This window comes from Colobus angolensis, unplaced genomic scaffold (assembly GCF_000951035.1).
Source record: "Colobus angolensis palliatus isolate OR3802 unplaced genomic scaffold, Cang.pa_1.0 Scaffold355, whole genome shotgun sequence".
NCBI classification, from domain to species: Eukaryota; Metazoa; Chordata; class Mammalia; order Primates; family Cercopithecidae; genus Colobus; species Colobus angolensis.
Window position 1 is genome coordinate 142,649 of NW_012116877.1, and position 26,426 is coordinate 169,074.

A 26,426-nucleotide genomic window follows, 5' to 3' on the forward strand; every position below is an offset into this window, starting at 1 on the left:
CCCTGGCTAGGAAAAGGGATTCCCTTCCCCCTTGCGCTTCCCAGGTGAGGCGATGCCTCGCCCTGCTTCAGCTCTCGCTGGTCGGGCTGCAGCAGCTGACCAGCACGGATTATCCGGCACTCCCTAGTGAGATGAACCCAGTACCTCAGTTGAAAATGCAGAAATCACCGGTCTTCCGTGTCGCTCGCGCTGGGAGTTGGAGACTGGAGCTGTTCCTATGCCTCTCAAAGTGCTGGGATTACAGGTATGAGCCACTGCACCCAGCTAGAGTTTCATTTTTATAAGATGAAAAACATTATGGAGATGGATGGTGGTGATGCTTGTATAACATTATGAATGCATTTGATATCACTGAACTGTACAGTTAAAAATAGTTAAACTGGTAACTTATGTGTATTTTACAATAAAAAAACTTGCAAAAACATGAATGAATGTCAGACACATTATGCTAGGTGAAAGAGGCCAGCCACAAACATGACATACGTGTGACTTCATTTATATGATATTCTGGAGAAGTTAAAACAATAGGGGCAGAAAATTGGTCAGTGGTTGCCAGGGACTTGAGTGGGGAAGAGGGAGAAGACTGACTACACCAGGGCACCAGGAACTTTTCAGGTTAATAGAACTAGTTTATATTTTTATTGTAGCAAATTATATACCTAAAAAGAGTTAATTTTACTACATGTAAACTGTATCTCAAAAGCCTAATTTAACAAAAAAAGCAGAGCATTCTATCCACACCAAGAACATCCCATACAAAAGCATCCTTCATACCTTTCTTCGACTTTAATGGAGAGAGAGTTGCAGAGGTTGTGAACATACTGGGCATAACTCTCTGCCAGGGTCATGTCATATGCAGTCAGATGAATGTTTAAAACCCCATATTCATAATCTGTCCCCAAATTAATGACTCTCACTTCCACTTTTCCCTTCTTCTTGGGCTGAAAACAAAAAGAGAAAGAAAATAATCAAAGTATTATACAAGAAATTCTAATAATACTATCTTGATATTTTAAAAAGTCAATCTTTCTAATAAATTTGTTCACATTTTGCTCTTGGGTTACCCTACCTACAAACTGAAGTTCTCCTGGGAAGGAATGAGCAGCTTCCCTTGTCAGTCTGGGTTGTGACATCAGCCAATGCAAGGAGAGAGAATACTGCTGTCATTACTTGAATACATGAATTATTTGAACATGAGTACATGTAACTGTCTTCTGCTATTACCTTGTTTTGAGATTCACCTCCCATTTCTGGCCTTCTATTACTCAATTTGTAAATTGATAGGGTTATGTCAGATTAAAATATTTTTCTTTTTTTTGGAGACAGTCTCACCCTGTCACCAAGGCTGGAGTGGCAGTGGCATGATCTTGGCTCACTGCAACCTCCTCCTCCCCGCTTCAAGTAATTATCATGCCTCAGCCTCCTAAGTAGCTGGGACTACAGATGCCCACCACCACGCCCAGCTAATTTTTTGTATTTTTCATAGAGATGGGGTTTCACCATGCTGCCCAGAGCAGTCTCGAACTCCTGAGCTCAGGCAATCCACTCGCCTTGGCCTCCCAAAGTGCTGGGATTACAGGTGTGAGCACCACGCCTGGCCTAGATTAAAATATTCCTAATCCATATATGAATTAAGGGGTCTATGAGCCCCCCAGTTTTTTTGTTGTTGTTGTTGTTTTGTTTTTGAGATGGAGTTTCGCTCTTGTCGCTCAGGCTGGAGTGCAATGGTGCAGTCTCAGCTCACTGAAATCTCTACCTCCTGGGTTCAAGTGACTCTCCTGCCTCAGCCTCCCAAGTAGCTAGGATTACAGGTGCCCGCTGCTATACCCAACTAATTTTTGTAATTCTAGTAGAGACGAGGTTTTACCAATGTTGGCCAGACTGGTCTCAAACTTCTGACCTCAGGTGATTCACCCACCTTGGCCTCCCCAAGTGCTGGGATTACAGGTGTGAGCCACTGCTACTGGTCAAGCCCCAAAATTTATATGCAAAATTTTACATGTACATGTTTCTGAGGAGAGAATCCTGAGTTTTATTAGAATCATGAAAAAAATTAACAGAAAGGTATCTCAGCATTAGTTCTCTTCTACTCCTCCTAGCTCGAAATTCTACAATTGTCTATATAGCATTCCTTTTGAGAACTGAGAGGTAGAAAAATTATTTGATTTCTTCCCTTTTTTTGTCATACAAAATATTGCTTCACTACATATCAACTTGTGTAGGTTGCTGTAAAAAGCTAAAATGAAGGCTGGGCGTGGTGGCTTATGCCTGTAATCCCAGCACTTTGGGAGGCTGAGGTGGATGGATCACGAGGTCAGGAGTTCAAGATCAGCCTGGCCAACATGGTGAAACCCCATCTCTACCAAAGATACAAAAAATTAGCTGGGCATGGTGGCACGCATCTGTAATCCCAGCTACTCAAGAGACTGAGGCGGAGAATCACTTGAACCCGGGAGGTAGAGGTTACAGTGAACTGAGATGGCGCCACTGCACTCCAGCCTGGGCGACAGGGTAAGACTCCATCTCAAGGAAAAAAAAAAAAAAAAGTTAAAATGAAGCCTGGGAAAAAATATTTAATACAACATACATCAGAAAGAAGAAAGCACCTCAACTGAAAATAATCTAACCTAAATGCCCATAAAGAGAGGGACTTATGGCTGGGTACAGTGGCTGACACCTGTAATCCCAGAACTTTGAGGCCAAGATAGGAGGATCACTTTAGCCAAGGGATTCAAGAGCAGCCCTGACAATATAGCTATATCCTGACTCTATAAGAAAAAATTTCTTAATTAGCTGGGCATTGTAGCAGGTGCCTGTAATCCCAGCTACTCAGGAGGCTGAGGTGAGATGATGGCTTGAGTCTGAGGGGTTGAGGCTGCAGTGAGCTGTGGTCACGCAACTGCACCCTAGCCTGGGCAACAGAGTGAGATCCTGTTTCAAAAAAGAAAAGAAGGGAGACTTATTAAGTAAATTATACAGCTGTAAAAAGAAATAAGGGGCCGGGCACGGTGGCACACGCCTGTAATCCCAGCACTTTGGGAGGCAGAGACAGGTGGATCATGAGGTCAGGAGTTCGAGACCAGCCTAGCCAATATGGTGAAAGCCCATCTCTACTAAAAATACAAAAATTAGCTGGGTGTGGTGGTGTGCGCCTGTAGTCCCAACTGCTCGGGAGGCTGAGGCAGGAGAATCGCTCGAACCTGGGAGGCAGAGGTTGCAATGAGCTGAGATCCCACCACTGCACTGGAACCTGGGCAACTAAACGAGACTCCATCTCTAAATAAATATATAAATAAATAAATAACCACTTCTTTATGTACAGATACTGGAAAGGTCTTTAAGATAAATGATAAAAGCAAACTGTAGAATAATGTGTTCAAAATGTTGCCACACATATAAAATGGGGGAGCTGGAAGAGAATAGGTATGTGTGTGTGCATGTGTGTAATTACATACATACTTATTTCCTTGCATATTTAAAAAAAAAACCTCTGGAAGCATGTACAAAAATAGTATTGGCTAGGCACAGTGGCTCATGCCTGTAATTCCTGCACTTTGGGAGGCTGAGGCAGGCAGATTGCCTGAGCCTAGGAGTTCAGAACCAGTCTGGGCAACATGGCAAAACCCCAGCACTGCAAAAAACACAAAAATTAGCCAGGTGTGGTGGTGTACACCTGTAGTCCCAGCACCTTGGGAGGCTGAGACAGGAAGACCGCTTGAGCCTGGGAGGCAGAGGTTGCAGTGAGTGGTGATTAAGCCACTGCACTCCAGCCTGGGCGATAGAGCGAGATCATGTCTCAAAAACAAAAGTAAATACAAAAACCCCCAAAAACTAGTATCATTGGCTGCTTGTGAGGAAACTAGGTGGCTGGGGCCTGGGGGTTGGAATGAGAATTTTAAACTATTTTCTTCTGTTTTCAGATTTTTTTAATAGTGTAAATATTTTACCAATCTAAAATTAGAATCTTAAAATCTATTATGCTTGAATTTTAGTAAATTTTTATTGCAAATATATTAATATGCCAAAATATATCAGTAAGTTACATAGCTCAATGAATTTTTACAAAGTGAAAGTACCTCTGTAATCAGTACCCTAGACAAGAAACAGATCATTACCAGTACCCTAAAATGTCTCCTTTCCCCAAATTAGTAACCACTATCCTGACTTATGAAACCACAGAGTTATTTTGCATGTTTTTGAAATTCACAAAAATGGAATGATAGATACATTCTCTTTTGTGTCTGTCTTCTTTCATTCATTAGGTTCATAAGATTCACCAGGTATTAGGTGGAATGGCAATTCTTTCCTTCTCATGTGCTACTAATCTACTGTATGAATACGCCACAATTTAATTATCCTTTCTACTGTTGGTGGAAATTTGGGTTATTTCCAGTATGGGGCCATTATGAATAGTAGTGCAACCAATGTTCTAGTATGTATCTTTTAGTAAACATATGTATGCATTTCTGTTGGAGGTATACCTGGGAGCTGAACTACTGAGTTACACAGTATGTATAGGTTCACCTTTAATAGATACTCTCAAACAGTTTTCCAATTTAGACTTCCACTAGCAGTATATGAGAGTTCTAATTGTTCTACGTTCTTCCTAACACTTAGAAAACAGTATAGTCAGGTTTTCTTGTGGGTTTGTTTTAGCCATTTTGGTGGATATGTAGTGGTAATGCAGTGAGGTTTTAACTAACATTTTCTTTATATCTGTTGAGCCTGAGCACCTTCCCATATGATTACTGGCTATTTGGATATTGTCTTTTGTAATCTGCCTATTCAAGTATTTTGCTCATTTTAAAAATTGGGTTGTCTGCCTTTCTCTTATTGATTTGTAGAGGCTCTTTACATATTCTAAACATGATCCTTTGTACGTGCTGCAAATATCTTCTCCCTCTCCATACCTTCCCTTTTTACTTTATTTTTATTTTATTTTATTTTATTTTATTTTATTTTATTTTATTTTATTTTTTGTAAGACAGGGTTGGCCGGGTGCAGTGGCTCATGCCTGCAATCCCAACACTTTGGGAGGCAGAAGTGGGCGGATCACCTGAGGTCAGGAGTTCAAGACTAGCCTGGCCAACATGGTGAAATCCCATCTCTACTAAAAATACAATTGGCCAGGCATGGTGGTGGTTGCCTGTAGTCCCAGCTACTCCAGAGGCTGAAGCAGGAGAATCGCTTCAACCTGAGAGGCAGAGGTTGCAGTGAGCCGAGATCGCGCCCCTGCACTCCAGCCTGGGTGACACAGCGAGACTCCATCTTAAAAAAAAAAAAAAATAGGGTCTTACTCTGTTGCCCAGGCTGGAGTTCAGTGGCACAATGACAGCTTACTGCAGCCTCGACCTCCTATGCTCAAGTGATCCTCACACCTCAACCTCCCGAGTAGCTAGGATTACAGGCATGTGCCATTATGCCCAGCTAATTTTTGCATTTTTTTGTATAGAAACAAGGTTTTTCCACATTGCCCAGACTGGTCTTAAATTCCTGGGTTCAAGTGATCCGCCAGCCTCGGCCTCCCAAAGTATTAGGATTATGGGCATAAGCCACAGCTTCCAGCCCCCTTTTAACTTTATAATGGTATATTTTGATAAGAAGTTCTTTTTTTATTTTTATTTATTATTTATTTTCTCTTTTTGGTTTAACTTGTCACTGACGAAGCTCAGATTTTTTTTTTAAGGACAGGGCCTCACTATATTGCCCAGGTTGGAGTGCAGTGACACAGTGGTAGCTCACTGCAGCCTGGAACTCCTGGTCTCAAGTGATCCTCCCGCCTCAGCCTCCCAAGTAGCTGGGACTACAGTGCACATTATCATGCCTGACTAATTCTTAAAATTTTTTGTAGAGATGGGGTTTCACTCTGTTGCCCAGGCAGGTCTCAAACTCCTGACCTCAAGTAATCCTTCCACCTTAGCCTCCCAAAGTGCTGGGATTATAGGAGTGAGTTATCACACCAGGCCTGAAGTTGAACTTAAGTTCTTATTTTTAATGTAGTCCACTGTATTCATCTTTTATGGTTATAGGGATTTTTGTGTCAAAGAAAGAAATCTTTGCCTACCTTAAGATAATTGGAGATTCCCTTGTATTTTACCTTCTAGCAGTTTTATTATTTTAGTATTTACATTTAGATCCATAATCCATCTTTAAGTCATTTCTGTGTGTGATGCGAAATAGGGTCAAGAGTTATTTTTTGTTTTCACATGATCATCCAGCCGAAATGACCCAGCCACACTGCTTTACAGTGCCACTGATGTCATATAACAAGCACCCAGAGATATATGCATTTGTTTCTCTACTCTTGTGTTCCATTGGGCTATTTGTCTATCCATGAGATGATACCCACCATGTCCTAATAATTGGAGATTTGTAGTAAGTCTTGCTATGGGGCAGAATTATTTTTTTAAGAAAAAAAAAACTATCTCTACTGATATGCCTTAAGTCACCCCATCCAATAGCCAACAGTCTAGTGGCTTCCGCAGCAGCATTGTTCCTAATAGAGCACCTGGAATGGTTCCCTTACACTGCTGCTCTGAAGGTCAACCTATAGGAATGGTTCCCTTACACTGCTGCTCTGAAGGTCAACCTATAGAGAGCAGGAACCCAGTTTGGAGAAGCATACAGAAGAGACAGAAATGGTCCTTTTACAAGGCCAGTAATACTGATGATAGATCTGATCTCACAAGAATGTTTTGAGAATTGAACAAAATACCATATGTAAAATGGTTAATACAATCTGTGGCACATATTTAAACACTAAACATTAACTTTTATTATTTTTTTCCACTTTATATTCCTCATATCTAGCACAGGGCCCAGTAAAGAGAAAACATACAGTGAGTCATTATTTTAAAATTTTAGAATGGGAAGGAATTTAGAGACGATTTTGTCCTGGTTCTTCATCTTTGCAAGGGAAGAATATGAAACCCAAACAGATAAATGTGTTTCCCAGAATCATGGAGCCAGACAAGACAGACGCCAGGAACTAAAATCCAGACCTCCTGATTCCCAGTACAGGAATTTTTCCTCTGCATTACTAAAGTTCTTAACAGTGGTGGCCACCCCAGGGTGCTAGACCTTGCTGTGAGTGGGAAGCCAACCTCTAGAAACCAACCACCAACATGCAGGCATTAGGCTCTCTCTTCTTCAGAGACCAACACACTCATGGCCAAATGCAGCAATCAGGACTTCTCATTGTGACAGGCAGCACTGCAGTAAGAGCTGTGTAGAATGCTAAAGTCAGAACGCAATGGAGAGTGGCTGAAATTTTCCAGCAGAGAGGGGAGGAGCTTCTCTGAAGCCTGTGGAGGCTTTTCTTAACGACAGAAAATGCCAGGACTCTCCAAAGGTATTGCTTTAGGGGAACAAAGAAAAGAAAGCTGATCCCATTGTCCCTCTTGGCATCTCACTTGCTTTTCCATGTTGGCCTAGATCTACCTGAACCAATTCACATTATCAGGATCCCATTGTGATATTACAGTACATATTTCAGTTCTGAGCCAGGGCACAGCATAGCCAGCAAGAGCTTAACTACATATAATACCAGATGCTAGTTTCTGTCATTTTATCTACACAATTTTTCTCACATCCATACCATTCTCTCTACTCCTACTGATTGAGTTCAGGCCTTCATGAATGCCATGAGGAGCTATTAAAGATATCTCTGTGGGCCAGGAGCAGTGGCTCATGCCTGTAATCCCAGCACTTTGGGAGGATAAGGCAGGCAGATCATGAGGTCAGGAATTCAAGACCAGCCTGGCCAACATGGTGAAACCCCATCTCTACTAAAAATACAAAAAATGAGCCGGGAGTAGTGGCAGGTGCCTGTAGTTCCAGCTATTCAGGAGGCTGAGGCAGGAGAATCGCTTGAACCCGGGAGGCGGAGGCTACAGTGACCCAAGATCATGCCACTGCCCTCCAGCCCGGCAACAGTGCGAGACTCTGTCTCTAAATAAATAAATCTGTGCAAAGGATATACATGAATAAAGCTGTGTTTTGGGAAGACCAACCTGACTGCACATGAAGGCCAGCCAGGCAGGAAAGGAAAGGAAGCTAGGAGAAACGTAGTAGGGAGGATGGCCTACTATCCATCATCAAACGTTGACACTCCTATGGCCTGGATTCACTAAGGGATGGCCCAGGATTGTCATTCTTAGATCCCTGCAGGACTGCACTGTGGTCCCCCAAATAGACTATAGGGTAAATTATGAAACAAGTTTTGTACAGAAATGTTCACATTATTACCCCTATTTCACAGATAGAAAACTGAGGTCCTCTGAAGGTAAGTTACTTGCCCAAGGTTACTGAGAAATTTTGCTGGAAAGAGCAGATAAAGAAAGGAATCAAATTAGAATCACAGCCTGTTACAGCTGGAAAGCATCTTAGAGATAACTGAGTCTCTCCTTCCCCCTAATTCTACACAAGGAGGAAGTTGAGACCCAGAAAAGGAAAATGGTTTGTGTAAGGTTATAACAGCAAGAAAAGGACAAAGGTAACCACTTTATGTCTATCCAGAACTGGAAGCCGAGTCTGCAGCCCCAAGCCCAGGCTCTCTCCTCTAAAGTGATAGTATCTACCTATCACTGTAAGTGACACTCTCCAGGGTGAGAAAGTTGGGTAAGAATTATCCATTATCTGAATCCTCAAACAAAAAGGCTGATATGCCTGCAGCATATTCAACTTCCAGAAATTATGGTGATAAAAATAACAAAATTTACACCCGAGGATTTGAATGATCTGGGGTTAGTACCATGAATAGTCCATAATGAGCTGTGAGGTACGCAGCGATCAAGTATTTTATAACCTGGTGTTATACACTTGAGAGACGTGTGGACAAAAGGCCTGGCTCTGACTGGGGTAGCACGGAGGCATGGCCTGATGCTATATAAAGGGCACTAGACTTAGATGGAAGCCATAGAAAATCTGACCTCAAATCGTAACTATCTGCTTAGTCACTACATGACACTGTGTGACCTCTCTAGGCCTCAGTTTCCTCATCTGTAACAGCTAAAGTTATTGTGAGCTTAATAGAGTGAATTTGTATGAAATGGAAATACTAGATATGTTAGATGAATTCTGGCCATCCTCATTCCAAATATCGCCTCTGAAAACTTCTAGCCATGTGGGCACATCATTTAATCTTTCTCTGAGTCTTGGATTTCTCAAACAGGGTCTCGAATAACCATATGATACTCTAAGGCTTAAATAATAAATAGGTTTAAAAGACTATAAAATGCAATAATGTCTTTAAAGCCTGGCACATAGTACTTATAGCACCCGGTATATAATAAGAAGTGGCATTTTTGGCAGGGCGCGGTAGCTTATGCCTGTAATCCTGGCATTTTAGAAGGGCGAGGTGAGGGGAAAACCTGAGGTCAGAAGTTTGAGACCAGACTGGCCAACATGGTGAAAACCCGACTCTACTAAAAATACAAAAAATTACCTGGGCATGTGGTGGTGAGTGCCTGTAATCCCATCTACTTGGGAGGTTAAGGCAGGGAGAATCGCTTGAACCCAGGAGATAGAGATTGCAGCCGGGCGCCTGTAGTTCCAGCTACTCGGGAGGCTGAGGCACCAGAATTGCTTGAACCCGGGAGCTAGAGGTTGCAGTGAGCCGAGATGGTGCCACTGCGCTCCACCCTGGGCGACAGAGTGAGACCCTGTCTCAAAAAAAGTAAATAAATAAAAATAAAACTACAAAAATTAGCTGGGCGTGGTGGTGCACACATGTAATCCTGGCTACTTGGGAAACTGAGGCACAAGAATTGCTTGAACCTGGGAGAAGGTTGCAGTGAGCCAAGATCATGCCACTGCACTCCAAACTGGGTGACAGCGAGGGCCTGTCTCAAAAAAATAAATTAAAAATAAATAAATAAATAAATGGCCTTTTAAAATTATTATTATTTTGAGACAGTCTCACTCTGTCTCTCAGGCTAGGGTGTAGCGGCGTGATCTCGACTCACTGCAACCTTCACTTCCAGAGTTGAAGCAATTCTCGTGCCTCAGCCTCCCGAGTAGCTGTGATTACAGGCATTTGCCACCATGTCTGGGCAATTTTGTATTTTTAGTAGAAACGGGGTTTCACCTTGTTGGCCAGGCTGGTCTCAAACTCCTGAACTCAGGTGATCCACCAGCCTCCACCTCCTAAAGTGCTAGGATTACAGGTGTGAGTCACTGAGTCCTGCCATAAATGACATTTTTAAAAGAGGTTGTGTAGTGTACATAGATAGGACATTACTGTTACTACTACATACTGGAGGTAAGCATGGTCCCAATTTCCAACTGGTAAATTTTACAAAATGAAGAATTTATTAAGCACCTGCAGTTTACAAAGTGCTAGTTCCATTACTCTAAAGAAAGACAGGCTGGGCGCGGTGGCTCACGCCTGTAATCCCAGCACTTTGGGAGGCCGAGGCAGGCAGATCACGAGGTCAGGAGATTGAGATCATCCTAGCCAACATGGTGAATCTCTGCCTCTACTAAAAATACAAAAATCTGCCCAGTATGGTAGCGCGTGCCTGTAATCCCAGCTACTCAGGAGGCTGAGGCAGGAGAATTGCTTGAACCAGGGAGTCGGAGGTTGCAGTGAGCCGAGATCACACCACAGCACTCCAGTCTGGTGATAGAGTAAGACTTCATCTCAAAAAAAAAAGACAACATGGCTAGGCACAGTGGCTCACACCTATAATCCCAGCACTTTGGGAGGCCAAGGCTGGTAGATTGCTTGAGCCCAGAAGTTTGAGACAAGCCTGGGCAATATGGCAAGACCCTATCTCCACAAAAAAATTAAAAAATTAGCTCTGTGTGATGGCACGTACCTGTGGTCCCAGCTACTCAGGAGGATGAGGCTGCAGGATCGCTTAAACTCAAGAGTTTGAGGTTGCAGTGAACTATAAGCACACAAATACACTCCAGGCTGGATGACAAAATGAGATCCTGTCTCAAAAAAAAAAACAAAACAGGCCAGACACAGTGGCTTACGCCTGTAATCCCAGCACTTTGGGAGGCCGAGGCGGGCAGATGACCTGAGGTCAGGAGATCGAGAGCAACCTGGTCAACACGGTGAAACCCTGTCTCCACCAAAAATACAAAAAATTAGCTGGGTGTGGTGGCACGCACCTGTAGTCCCAGCTACTCGGGAGGCTGAGGCAGGAGAATCACTTGAACCCAGGAGGTGGAGGTTGCAGTGAGCTGAGATCACGCCATTGCACTCCAGCCTGGGCGACAGAGCAAGACTCCATCTCAAAAAAAACAAAACAAAAAAGAAAAAAACAGCAAAAACAAACAAAATAAAACAAGAACAACAAAAACAAAAAACAAAGAAAGAAAAGAGACATGATGACCACTGTTTCCCCCTTCCCCTTCCTGCTGCCTGAAATGTGAACATAGTGGCTAAAGAGGGAGCAGCCATCTCACACCATGAGATAGAAGCAATATGATAAGTATGGCAAAACAAAAAGCTGGAGTATCTGCTTATAGCTTTATGTGAGAAAGAAAGAAATTTCTATCTTTCTTAAGCCCCTGGTATTGCAGGTCTCTCTATTATGGTACCTAAACTACTACCACAATTCATGTAGGAAGGTACTATGTCTCATTAATCTTTCTATTCCTAGAGCCCCAAAATATTAAATGTTGAGTTGAACTGAAATGAATTCTAGGCCAGCTGTGGTGACTCACACTTGTAATCCCAACACTTTAGAAGCCCAAGGCAGGCATATCACTCGAGTCCAGGAGTTCGAGACCAGCCTGGGCAACATGGTGAAACCCTATCTTTACAGTGTGGTGGGGAGCACCTATAATCCCAGTTAATTAGGATGCTGAGGTGGGAGGATTACCTGAGCCAGAGAGGTCAAGGCTGCAGTGAGCCATAATCACGCCACAGCACTCCAGCCTAGATGACAGAGTGAGCCATCTCAAAAAATTAATTAATCAATTTTAAAAATAAAAATATTAGCAAGACATAGTGGTACACACCTGTAGTCCCAGCTACTCTGGAGGCTGGGGTGAGATCACTTGAGCCTAAGAGGTTGAGGGTACAGTGTGCTATGACTGCACCACTGCACTCCAACCTGGGCAACAGAGCAAGACCCTGTCTCTGAAAAAAATAGTAATTAAAAAAAATAAAAACATAACTGAGTTTCTCTGTTAATATTTATTTTCACCAAGTAAAACTGATAGGAGGAATGTATGAAATTTAGGAAATTCTATCCATTCATTTAATATGTTTCTAAAATGGGAAGGACTATTATTATTCAGCTTGAAGAAGGGTTTGGCTCTAGTACTACCAATGTTCCAAGGGAATATGGCTTGCAAGGGTCTGAGATAATGGTTGCCAAAGTACTTTCAGAATGGAAAAGGGTTATTACTATTATTCATAGCAAACATGAATCCCTCTAAAAATCAGACACCATTGTAATTTGGTGACACAGGGGAAGACTCCCAGCAGGCTGCAGATCAGGAGCTCTAATGGCACAGGCAGAGTCAGGTCTTCACAGGAGTCACTCCCTGTACTTAGAAAAGCTCTGGGGAGCTTTTTAATGTTCTTTACAGCCCTGTGTCAACAGCTACCCCAAGCAACTAGATACTGCCAGAGGAGTGTCCAGTTCAGCTTTACCTACCCAGTGCCAAGAATACAGGTGGCATTTAATAAATGTTTGTTGAGCTGAACTCCGTAACACCTTCACTGACCCTTTCGGGGAGAATTGTTTCATTTTGGTTCTTAAAATTGTATGGGCCGGGCGCGGTGGCTCAAGCCTGTAATCCCAGCACTTTGGGAGGCCGAGACGGGCGGATCACGAGGTCAGGAGATCAAGACCATCCTGGCTAACATGGTGGAAACCCCGTCTCTACTAAAAAATACAAAAAAAAAAAACTAGCCGGGCGAGGTGGCGGGCGCCTGTAGTCCCAGCTAATGTAGTCCCAGCTACTCGGGAGGCTGAGGCAGGAGAATGGCGTAAACCCGGGAGGCAGAGCTTGCAGTGAGCTGAGATCCGGCCACTGCACTCCAGCCTGGGCGACAGAGCGAGACTCCGTCTCAAAAAAAAAAAAAAAAAAATTATATGTATTTACCATGTAAAACATCGTGAAGGAATTGCTTATCTTTGCTCTCTTGATATTTAGTTTATTCCCCTAGTAAAGCACTTGCCACAACTATTTAGTTACACTTTTGAGCACTAACTTTCCCAGCAGACTTTATACTTTTTGTAGGACTATGTCCCATTTACCTGAGCATTATGGATACTCAGCACAATGCGTGGCATATAGTAGATTCTCAATTATGGTTTTTCTTTTAATGAGTTACAAGAAATAAATGAGTGAATACATGGGTGCTAATATAAAGTAACTCTCCCTAAGCCAGTCCTATAATACATGTCTAGCCCTACAGTTTCTAGACCAGCAAAACCAATTGTTTTGTTATCAAGAAGGTAGGACCAGATGTGAGGGCGATCTGGCTGCGACATCTGTCACCCCACTGATTGCCAGGGTTGATTCGGCTGCTCTGGCTGGCTAGGCTGGTGTCACCTTCCTCCCTCACCACTCCATGTGCGTCCCTCCTGAAGCTGCAAGTTCAGTTGAAGAGGACAACCATCCCCAATAGAGGAGGACCGGTCCTTAGTCAAGGGTGTATAACTAGCTGCACTCCCTTGCTACAACCTCCAGACAAGCTCTCAAGAAACTAAGACTATAACCATAAAGTGATTCTGACCTGCTGATTTATCTGGGAATGATTCCAGTCTCCTCACAGATTTGTGGCTGTAAGAGCTGATCTATTATGGGTGCCACAACAAAATAAATAGGTGACAGAAATGGCAGACACCTCTTCTCTGTCAACACTAAAAACAGTATGAAGTTTCCAAAAGAAAAGCTATCTTGATTCCTAGGGGCCGTTCTGCAAAGAGGAAGAAAATTGTCTGAGTTACAGAAGATATACCTAACTCTCTTGCTCCAAGGCCTGGAAATGAGAACATGTAACAAAGTGACAGAAATTCATGTTGCCTCCATTTCATCCTCCCATATCTTTCTCTTGGCAAATTTCAGATTAAGCTGCCATTACCCCAAGACTGGAAGCTGGACAATAGCTGAGGGCAAGTAAGTAAATGGTCTTGGGAAAAATGACCCGGTGCTATACAAATATAAATGACTATTATTGTTTTTACTTCTTTGTGTTTTTGAGACAGAGTTTTGCTCTTGTTGCCCTGGCTGGAGTGCAATGGAATGATCTCAGCTCACTGCAACCTCCACCTCCCTGGCTCAAGTGATTCTCCTGCCTCAGCCTCCCAAGTAGCTGAGATTACAGGCATGCACCACCATGCCCAGCTAATTTTGCATTTTTAGTAGAGACGGAGTTTCACCATGTTGGTCAGGCTAGTCTCAAACTCCTGACCTCAGGTGATCGGCACGCCTTGGCCTCCCAAAGTGCTGGTATTATAGGCATGAGCCACCACGCCTGGCCTTATTTTTACTTCTATCAAATATAAGTCACTCCAAATATCTGAAGCCTTTTAAATTCAACTGAATGATGCAGGGCCTTTAAGGAATAATGAGATCTACACATTGAGACTGGATGCTAGGTGTGGAGATACGCTCTAAAATGTGATCATTCACTGCCACAGGTCCAGATGGGTCTTACAGGATGAGCACCATAGAGAAAAAAGGGAGGGTATCATCCCACACAAAGGAAAGAGCATGTGCAAAGGCAGAAAGGCAGGAAAGAGCATGGGTGTATGAGAAAACATGCTTGAAATACAAGCTGCAAAAAGGGAGATCACTGAGAAGGAGGTCAGGTCCATACTGTAAGCGAGCTGAAATACCACACTTATTGTGATCCCCCTTGCTGCCACCCAAGAAAAAGCCTCATTTTTATCTCTCATCTACTCCCTCAAAAAAGCATCAAGGACAAGGACATGGGATGGAAGGATGGGAAGCTACTTAGTATTATAAACTGGGCCATGTTAAGAAAGAGATAAAAACAGGCTGGACGCGGTGGCTCATGCCTATAATCCCAGCTCTTACGGAGGCCAAGGCGGATTACCTGAGGTCAGGAGTTTGAGACCAGCCTGGCCAACATGATGAAACCCCATCTCTACTAAAAATACAAAAATTACCTGGGCATTGTAGCGCATGCCTGTAATCCCAGCTACTCAGGAGGCTGAGGCAGGACAACTGCGTGAACCCGGAAGGTGGACATTGCAGTAAGCCAAGATGGCACCACTGAACTCCAGCCTGGACGACAGAGGGAGACTTCGTCTCAAAAAAAAAAAATGGAAGGAAGGGAGGGAGGGAGGGTATTAACAAGGAAAGCTGAGATGAAGTAGATACCCCCCTTTCCTTCCCAAGGTGCAGAAGTCATAAAACTGAGTGTGGGACCTTTCAAAGGAGGAATGAAGGAGCAGAAACGGGACATGGGTTGGGTACTTTGTGCATGAGCATGAGAATTTACTCTTGTCTTAGGGATGTTGGGCTCACGAGAGTAGAGGGGCCAGACTGAGACCCAGAGAGGAAAAAATAGGAATCTAGCCAACTTATTTTTTTTCTAGGCTTAGGGAGAGAAAGAAAGGAGGTCACAAAAGATTCCATCTAGTTTAACTAGTCCAGTTCCCCAGAGGGATAAGAGAGAGGCACTCAGGACAGAGCCTCTGTAAAGTGGTACATGAAAGCTTTCACTGTGCTGTCCTGTGCAGGAAGCCAAGAGGCTGGAGCAACTTACTCCAGTATCCAGCACTACAGTACTAGCCACCCTGGGACACGCAATAACATCAGAGAAAAGCCTACAGCCCTAAACAAAGAGAGCATCCAATCCTTTCAAACAACCAGGGTCATCTGGAGCCAGGTGTTTGCAGATAGTGGGTTGTATTTGAGAAATCTGATTTATAAAACCACAGGGCAGCTCCAATAACCACATTTCAGTTTAGCTCAATCAATATTTACTGTCCTCTTCTTGATGCCAGGCCCTGTGCTGGACACTGAGGATATAAAGAAAAATGAGACTTCTACCCTTAGGGACCTCATAACCTAAAAGGGAACATAGTCATCAAAATAGATGGTTAAGGCCAGGTGCGGTGGCTCACTCCTATAATCCTAGTACTTTGGGAGGCTGAGGCAGGCGGATCACTTAAGTCCTGGAGTTCGAGACCAGCCTGGGCAACATAGCGAGACCACCATCTCTACAAAAATATAATGAGCCAGGTGTAGTGGTATACAAAAATATAATGAGCCGGGTGTAGTGGTATACTCCTGTAGTCCAAGCTACTCAGGAGGCTGAGGAGGGAGAATCATTTGAGTCTGGGAGGCAGAGATTGCAGCGAGCCATTGTACCACCGCGTTCCAGCCTGGGTGACAGAGCAAGAACCTGTCTCAAAAAAAAAATGAAAACAACAAAAATACCCAGATGATTAAAACATAGAGCAGTTTTCCTAGAACAGAGGAAGTACAAGGAATTCTGACAGCTCACAGTAAGAAAAGCAACTCAGGGCTGGGCATGGTGGTTCCCACCAGTAATCCCAGCACCTGGGAGGCCAAGGTGGGAGGATCACTTGAGCCCAGGACTAGAAGACTAGCATGGGCACCATAGTGAGACCCTGTCTCTACAAAAATTTCTAAAACTTAGCCAGGTTTGGTGGCATGTGCCACCAAGTAGTCCCAGCTACTGAAAAGCTGAGGCAAAAAGATCGCTTGAACCTAAGAGTTCAAGGGGCAGTGGGCCATGATCACACCACTGCATTCCAGCCTGGGCAGCAGAGTGAGACCATGTCTCAAATTTTAAAAAGAAAAAAGAAAGAAAGAAAGAAAAGTAACTCAGTGCAGGGAATCCAGGAAGGTTTCTTAGAAGGAGAAATTTGTTTGTGTCCCTCCACACCCTGCTTTCTCACTGAGATTTAAAGGTTGAAGAGGAATTAGGCAGGTGAAGAAGGGGAGATCTTCCAAGTAGACAGAACAGCTTGTGAGCCTTGAAAAAGTATAATGACTTGGAGGAAAAACAAGAGGCCCAATACAATTAAAGCATGGTATCCAGGAGAGTGGAGAAGAGGCTGGAGAGGAATGGCGGGACAGATGGCATTAAACTTCCTTTTATACCATGTTAATGGAGTGGGTCAGAGCATGACATATGCAGAAAATTATCTGAGAGAGAAGATTCTAAGAAATTTTTTTAAAACAGCCAAAAAAGTCCCCCTCAAATAAAGCTAATTTTATTTCCCACTATGTTATGTGGGACTTTTAGAAGGGGGATGGCTCACTGATGTATACACTGTTTTACTTAACATTTTGGGAAGTAACTGCCTCTGACTTCAACTCAAGAAAACACTTTTTTGTTGCAAATGTAATCTTTTTGTAATGGTGTCGGCAAATAAAAGGATGCTTATTACTTAAAAAAAAAAAAAAAGGGGGATGTCTCAAAATAAAACAACTTCAATAATTTACTCTAAGGTGTCACAACTTCAAAAGGGTGCAAATCATTCCTTCCGAATTTTTATAGCACTCTGTATCCTCCTTTTAGCACTTGTCCCTTTCTGCCTGGAAGTACAATGTCTGTGGGTTACCTCTGTTGGTTTACCAGCTCCCTCTGAGAATGAACCACGTCTTGTTCATCTATTTTGTAAAACTATTTTGCCAGGCATGATGGCTCATCTCCGTAATCCTAGTAGTTTGGGAGGCCGAGACAGGTGTATCGCTTCAGCTCAGGAGTTCGAGACCAGCCTGGGCAACATGGCAAAATACTGCCTCTACAAAAAAACACAAAATTTAGCCGGGTGTGGTGATGCGTGCCTGTAGTCCCAGCTGCTCAGGAGGCTGAGATGGGAGGATCTCTTGAGCGCAGGAGGCGGAGGTTGTAGTGAGCCGAGATGGCACCACTGCACTCCAGCCTGTACAGCAGATTCTATTTAAAAAAAAAAAATTAAAAAAAAAAAAAGAATTATTTTGCAACTCACTCTTGAATAGGCAAGGCATCAAGAGTTCCTAGCACATAATAGATATTCAATAAATACTGCACAACATCATGAAGTTACATGACATACAAGTTGGAATTCTAGTCTTGGAGATATTCTAATCCAGATTTCTCAACCTTTGTGAAAAGTCTGATAAAAACTATGGACTCTCTTCCCAGAAAAATTCACCTACAGCAAATATTTTACATATAATTTCAGGACCCGCCATGCCTAGAGGGGGAAGGTTGACTTACCCAAAGTCACAAGGCAGAAAAGTGGCAGAACGAAACCTAGAATACAAGTTTCCTTGTTCCTAATTCAGCAGACTTCCCACTAGAAAGGAACAATTTTAGTAGGGCATTTGTTTCCTGCTGGGAGTCTGCCTAAAACAGGTCTGACAGGTAGTAATGTTCTTCTCCTGAAATTCCTTACTCTAAGGACGAGCTCAGAAGAACATGGCAAGGTTAGTGGCTTCTAAGGCCCAAATACAGTGGAATTGGACCTTGCCAAGAAGAGAGAGGTAAATAGGAAATATGTGTGGTTGCGTGGAAGCATTAAAATCAGCTAAAGAACCAAGAGATGCTGAAGTCTCCCCAAAATCTCCCCCACTGTACTGTTTGCACGAAGTGACAGGCAGATTGAAAGCCAGATCTTCTACCTTGCATGCTGTTTCCACCCCATAAGAAAATCCTCTGCACACACATAGAAATCTAATTGGAGCCAAAGAAATGGGCTAAATAATTTCATAATGCTTAGAACTAATACCCACTTATCTGTGATAAAGGATTCAAGAAGCACATAATTTATTTATTTATTTATTTTTGAGACAGAGCCTCGCTCTGTTGCCCAGGCTGAAGTACAGTGGTGTGATCTCGGCTCACTGCAATCTCCACCTCCTGGGATCAAGGGATTCTTGTGCCTCAGCCTTCCAAGCAGTTGGGATTACCGGCACATGCCACCACACTCGGCTAATTTTTGTATTTTTAGTAGAGACAGGGTTTCTGCCATGTTGGTCAGGCTGGTCTTGGAACTCTTGACCTCAAGAGATCTGCCTGCCTCAGCTTCCCAAAGTCCTGGGATTACAGGTGTGAGCCACCACACCTGGCCTATTTTAGATTTGAAAATACAGTAAGAATCAGTTATCCCAGCACTTTGGAGGTCAAGGCAGGGAGATCACTTGAGGTCAGGAGTTCAAGACCTGGCCTGGTCAACATGGTAAAACCCCACCTCTACTAAAAATACAAAAATTAGCCAGGCGTGGCGGCACACACCTAAAATCCCTGCCACTTGGGAGGCTGAAGCACAAGAATAGCTTGAACCAGGGAGGCAAAGGTTGCAGTGAGCTGATATCGTGCCATTGCACTCCAGCTTGGGCAACAGAGTGAGACTCCATCTCAAAAAAACCTAACAAACAAAAAAGAATCAGTTATTTGGCTGAAAATATCAATCTACCTCTATTTGCCACAACTCATTCACTCAACTAAACTGAATTATCATTTCCATTGTGAAGTCCATACTGAACTAAGTACACTACTAGGAAGATTTTTTTTAAGTATTACAAATAATAAAATCAGGCCAGGCACAGTGGCTCATGCCTATAATCCCAATGCTTCCGGAGGCTGAAGCAGGAGGATCACTTGAGGCCAGGAGCTTGAGACCAGCCTGGGCAATACAGCAAGACCCTGTCTCTATTAAAAAAAATTTTATTAGATGGGCATGGTGGCGAGAGCCTGTAGTACCAGCTACTTGGGAGGCTGAGGTGGGAGGATTCCTTGCGCCTAGGAGATCAAGGCTGCAGTGAGCCGTGATCATGCCACTGCACTCCAGCCTAGGTAACAGAGCAAGACCCTCAAAAAAAAAAAAAATTTCAAACCATTTGCTTTTTACTATGATAACCTGGCCTAGGGATAAGATTGGAAGTTGGTAGAAATATCTCCAGTCTGGAAATTCCAAACTAATAACTGGCAAGGATTAAGGAGGCAACTCTATCATTTCTAGCTCCAATATTATCCAAACTATACATATCTGATCTTCAGGTTTTTGCAAAAGCTGCACGTTACCCTTTTCCAAAAGACTCCCCCTGCCCCTTACCTCTTCTGCTTTAATTAAGTGCTTGTATTTTCCAATGCCATGGGTGGGCTTTGTCTTGTAGGGCCGACTGGTACTTAGTAGAATTCCACCTAAAAGAGAGAAAATAAGACAAACCTGTTTTTTTGTTGTTGCTATTATTGTTGTTTTTTAAGAGACAGGGTCTTGCTCTGTCACCCAAGCTGCGGTGTAATGCCATCTCATAGCTCATTGCAGCCTCAAACTCCTAAGTACAAGATAGTCTCCTGCCTTGGCCCACCCCCCCACTCCCTGACCCCAAGTAGCTGGGACTACAGGCATGTGCTACCATGCCCAGTTAGTATTTTTTATTTTTTGTAGAGCTGGAGTCTTGCTATGTTGCCCAAGCTGGTCTGGAACTCCTTCCACCTCAGCCTCCCAGGGTGCCAGGATTACAGGTGTGAGCTACCACGCCTAGCCTAGACTACAAATTTAAAAATATATATATATATATGTATATTTACATAAAACACAAGGTAACATAAGGATTTTTAAAAATAATCTCAGAGTAGAAATCTTTCTAAGCATGAAACAAAATCTAGAAATCAAATATTAATAAACTTAGCTATATAAAAAGTTAAAACTTCTGTTCAACAAAAAAACAAAAAATAAAGAATAGATGACTAGAAAAGTACAAAGCACATGTAACACAGAAATGCTAATTTCCTTAACATACAAAAACTATATTAAAACCTCTTTCTAAGCTCCTCTAGGGACACACAGATGATTTGGGGGGACAAATTCTCCACTGCAGTACTGGGAAGATTTGGTGGTAGCTGGCCTCTTGTTGGTTTAAAGGGCCATAGATATTTATTGATCCTGGACTGATTCTCAGTTTATCCCCTTATTCGCTCCTTTTGGCTCCTAGAATATGCCCGATCCCCACTCATCTTTCTTTGAGAAATTCTCTCCTGATAAAGCCACTGGCAGTAAGGAGATAAAATACATTCTCAGAGGGTTCTCATCTCTTCTTGTTCCTCAACAGGCAATAATCCTTTTGAGGTTTTCTTTTTTTCTTTTGAAAAAAAAAATCCTTTCCCCCGCCCTTTTGAAGTTTTCTAACTGTGACTGTATAGAGAAAGAGACAGGCAGCAAAAATAGCCAACAAAGAGGAAGAGCATAGAGCTCCATAGTTTTTTTTTTTTTTTTTGAGATGGAGTCTCGTTCTGTAACCCAGGCTGGAGTGCAATGGCACGATCTCAGCTCACTGCAACTTCCGCCTCCCAGGTTCAAGTGATTCTCCTGCCTCAGCCTCCTGAGTAGCTGAGATTACAGGCACGTGCCACCACACCCGGCTAATTTTTCTATTTTCAGTAGAGTCGGGGTTTCACCATGTTGGTCAGGCTGGTCTCGAACTGACCTCGTGATCCGCCTGCCTCGGCCTCCCAAAGTGCTGGCACTGCAGGCATGAGCCACCACTCCCGGCCATAAAGTTTTACAAAATATCTAACTTGATTTATTTGTGCTGATCTGAAAACAGCCTCCAACAAATATCGTTAAGTGAACAACAAAAAAAACAAACCGAAAGTGTAGGACAGTATATAGGTATGCTACTAATGGATTAAAAAAAATTGGGTCTTGGCCACGTGCGGTGGCTCACGCCTGTAATCCCAGCACTTTGGGAGGCCGAGGTGGGAGGATCACGAAGTCAGGGGTTCAAGACCTGACCAACATGGTGAAACCCCATCTCTACTAAAAATACAAAACTTAGTTGGGCATGGTGGCACACAGCTACTCAGGAGGCTGAGGCAGGAGAACTGCTTGAACCCAGGAGGCGGAGGTTGCAGTGAGCTGAGATCATGCCACTGCACTCCAGCCTGGGTGTCAGACCGAGGCTTCCTCTCAAAAAAAAAAAAGGGGGGGGTCTTTACATACATATACATTGTGGTAGACCCAGAGAGGTTGACCCAGATAGCTAGAGTGGTAGCATGTGTCCGTAGTCCCAGCTGTGGGGAAAAGAGAGAGAGATCAGACTGTTAATGTGTCTATATAGAAAGAAGTAGACATAAGAGACTCCATTTTGTTCTGTATTTGAGATGCTGTTAACCTGTGACCCTACCCCCAATCCTGTCCTTGCAAGAGACATGTGCTGTGGTGACTCAAGGTTTAATGGATTTGGGGTTGTGCAGGATGTGCTTTGTTAAACAAGTGCCTGAAGGCAGTATGCTTGTGAAAAGTCATCACCATTCTCTTAATCTCAAGTACCCAGAGACACATACACTGCTGAAGGGAAGGTGGCAGGGACCTCTGCCTAGGAAAGCTAGGTATTGTCCAAGGTTTCTCCCCCATGTGATAGTCTGAAATATGGCCTCGTGGGAAGGGAAAGACCTGATTGGCCTCCAGTCAGACACCCGTGAAGGGTCTGTGCTGAGGAGGATTAGTATAAGAGGAAAGAAGGCCTCCTGGCAGTTGAAATAGAGAAAGGCATCTGTCTCCTGCTCATCCCTGGGCAATGGAACTGGAATGTCTCGGTGTAAAACCTGATTGTATGTTCTATTTACTGAGATGGGAGAAAACTGCCTTAGGTGGGACATGCTAGAGGCAATGCTGCTCTTTATGAACTGAAAATGTTTATGGAGATGTTTGCATATGCACATCAAGGCACAGCACTTTTCCTTAAACTTATTCATGTCACAGAGATCTTTATTCATATGGCTTTCTGCTGACCTTCTCCCTACTATGACCCTATTGTCCTGCCACTTCCCCTTTTTCAAGATGGTAAAGATAATGATCAATAAATACTGAGAGAACTCAGAGACCCGAGCAGGCAGGCCGGTCCCCTGGGCCCACTTTCCTTTCTCTGTGTCTCTTTTCTCAGGTCTCTCGTTCCACCTGATGAGAAACGCCCACAGGTGTGGAGGGGCAGGCCACCCCTTCACCAGCTACTCAGGAGGCTGAGGCAGGAGGATTGCTTGAGATCAGGAGTTTGACGCTGTAGTGCAAATAACTGCTGCACTTCAGCCTAGGCAACATAAGGAGATCCTGTCTCTCAATTAAAAAAAAAAAAAAAAAAAGGAAAAGAAAAGATGGGTAGAGATAAGAAACTGAAATCAGATCAGGTCTCGCTATATTTTTGTATTCTAGAAATTCAAGTGTTATAACCTAGTGGTTATGGACACAGGCTGTTTAGTCAGATAGACCTGCGTTTAAATAGACGTCCCACCTGTTACTTTCTGGTTACTTTCAGCAAAGTTTTTTGAGCTACTGTTTCTTCTTTATTTATAAATGAGGATAACAAAGAGGCTTAAAGGATAACATGTGTATGTGTGTATATCTATATGTATGTGTATGTGGCATCAAGATATGGGCAGCAAGTCCTTCCTTGAAGAGGGATCTTCAAGCTGCTGTGGTCCTGCCCTTATTTCTTCAGGGTCACCACTCTGTGGGGGACTAAACACAAGATGGTGTGAAGAAGTCTAAGTCAGTGGTCCCCAACCTTTTTGGCACTAGGGACCAATTTCACGGAAGACAATTATTCCACAGATGTGAGGAGTGGGGAAATGGTTTTGGGATGATTCAAGTGTGTTACATTTATTGTGTACGTTATTTATATTATTACATTGTAATATACAATGAAATACTTATACAACTCACCATAATGTAGAAATCAGTGAGAGCCCTGAGCTTGTTTTCCTGCAACTAGACGGTCCCATCTGGGGATGATAGGAGACAGTGATAGAACATCAGGCATTAGATTCTCATAAGGAGTAGTGCTCAACCTGGATCCCTCATATGTGCAGTTCACAATAGAGTTCATGCTCCTATGAGAACCTAATGCCACAGCTGATCTGAGATGAGACAGAGCTCAGGTGATAACTTGAGTGATGGGGAGAGGCTGGGAGTGGCTGTAAATACAGATGAAGCGTCCCTGGCTCACCTGTCCCTCATTTCCTGCTGTGTGGCCTGGTTCCTAACAGGTCACAGACCACTTACTGGTCCACGGCCTGGGGTTTGGGGATTCCTGATCTAAGTGACATCAAGTGAAAGTTTTCTTAGGCCTCTCTTTTCAGAAATGGGCTTCCAAGCAGGTTTGCTGTGTGTGAGGCCTATCAGAGACAGTCCTGGCTTCAGAGAACTTCCCTACATTTACAATCCACACTATTTCATCAAGACAACCCAGAAATATCATGGATCCCTTCCACAATATGCATTAGTCCACATTTACAATTTCATGACAATAACTGTATAGACACTGAGACAGTTACAAATAAAATATGCTACTTTTCCCTTGAGATACTCGAGGTATACTATGAAAGGAAAATGGGAAAGCAGATAATCACCTTACGGTGTACTAAGTACTTTAATGGACATGTGAGCAATGTCATAGGTGCTCAGAGGAAGAAAAAAGTAACTCTGCCTTTGGGGTGGGGCTGCAGGGTGCAGGGAAATAGGTTCAGAAGAGGCAATAGCTGCATTCTTGAAAGCAGAGTAAGAGTTTACCATGTAAGGAATAGGGAGGTATTTTTGGCTAGAAGTTCCCAAAGAGCACAGAATATAACCAAGGTATCTTCCTGACTGCTGCCCCAGTTTCATCTCTCTGAATCTGACCTTTTGCAACTTTGGGCTCTAGACTCTCCAACCTGAGGACCCACCCATGGAGCTGATATCCAAATCTCTTTGATGGGTATACAGTGATCCTCAGGTCAGGGCCTTGCAAATGAATCTCATCGAAGAAGATTTTATTATGACTCAAAATAAGAGCTCCTAAAAAGCACTGAACTCTCCAAAGTATAATCATCCATTCAACAAATATTTATTATTACCTATCAGGGTAGGCAGCAACAATTATACTGCACAACCATATGAATGGCACACACCAGAGTTGTGCAGTGTACAACCAACCTAATATCCATGGCAGGCTTGACAGGTACCATGCATTGCCCTAGAAGCTGGGGCTATAACAATGAACAAAGGCTAAGTCCCTGCAATACAGAACCTGCCACCTAGGGAGACAGACAATAATATCAATGCAAGGTGATAAGGGCTGTCTATAAGCACTGTTCCCGGGAGGGGCACACGAAGAACTTGAGTGTCAGGAAAGGATTCTCAGAGTGAGTGGCTTTTAAGTAAAACTTCAAGGATAAGTAGGAGTTAGGAGAAAACATGGTATAGGCAGAGAAAGAGCCAGAGAGAATTTTAAAGTAGAGCATGAGGATCAGGGTGGCAAGAGATGAACTTAGAGAAGGCAAAGTTTAGGAAGGGCTTAATATATTGAGTACTAATGATATCCCAGGCACTGTGCAAAGGGTTGGGGACAAGGCCAATAAAACTCTGCTTATGGAGATTACAGTCTAGTGGGAGGAGAGAATCATTAGACTTATAGTCACAAAGTAAATATAAGATTACAAATTGTGGCCAGGTGTGGTAGCTCATGCCTGTAATCTCAACACTGTGGGAGGCTGAGGCAGGAGGATCGCTTGAGGCCAGGAGTTTAAGACCAGCTGGGCAATATAGAAGAGACCCTGTCTCTACAAAAAGGAAAAAAAAAAAAATTAGCTGCACATGGTGGCATGTGCCTATAGCCCTAGCTACTCAGGAGGCTGCGATGGGAGGATTGCTTGAGCCCAGTTCAAGGCTGCAGTGAACTATTATCATGCTGCTGCACTCCAGTGTGGGCAACAGAGCAAGACCCTCTTCTCCTATAAAAAGTAATTACAAATTCTGATAAGTGATAAAAACAAAAAGCACAGGGATGGCTATGGTGATACAACAGGTAGACCTATTTTTTAGAACAGAATATCAGGGAAGGCCTCTGCGAAAAAATGAGATTTTTACTGAAACCAGAATTCAGAAGAAAATTATAATAGTGGTTATCCCCAGGGGGGATAGTGGGGAGGGAAGTGGCTAGAAAGGCAAGAGAGTTACTTTATTCCTTTGCACCTTTTAAAATCTGTTCCTTGTATACATGTATTATCCACTCAAAAATAAATAAATAAAATAAGATATTGGAAAGGCAAATAGAAGTGTACTGGATGAAAAAAATGGAGGATGGGGTGTTTCAGGTAGAGGAAACAGCATGTGTAAAGGCCCTAATGTAACACACAGCTTGGGACATTCAAGGAACAGAAAAGCTGTCAGTGTGACCGAAGCAAAGTGAGAGGGACAGAATGCACCTACGATATGAGAGTGGGCTGGGCAAAGTGGCTGACACCTGTAATCACAGCATTTTGGGAGGCTAGGGCGGGTGATCACTTGAGGTCATGAGTTTGAGACCAGCCTGGCCAACATGGTGAATCCCTGTCTCTACTAAAAATACAAAAGTTAGCTGGGTGTGATGGGACATGCCTGTAGCCCCTACTACTCAGGAAGCTGAGGCAGGAGAATCACTTGAACCTGAGAGGTGGAGTTTGCAGTGAGCAGAGACTGAGCCACTGTACTCCAGCCTGGGTGACA

The 26,426-nt window shown here is 43.3% G+C and overlaps 1 protein-coding gene across 1 annotated transcript in view; it reads right to left on the reverse strand.

The window, feature by feature from the left end:
- MRPL48 (mitochondrial ribosomal protein L48) overlaps nt 1-26,426 on the reverse strand; it is an 83,019-nt gene that overhangs the window by 24,537 nt on the left and 32,056 nt on the right. The window contains exons 4-5 of the mRNA XM_011953019.1: nt 20,019-20,107; nt 775-941 (exon numbers count right to left, since the gene is read on the reverse strand). Coding sequence (XP_011808409.1) covers nt 775-941; nt 20,019-20,107 — 256 coding nt within the window. The remainder of the gene's footprint in view (nt 1-774; nt 942-20,018; nt 20,108-26,426) is intronic.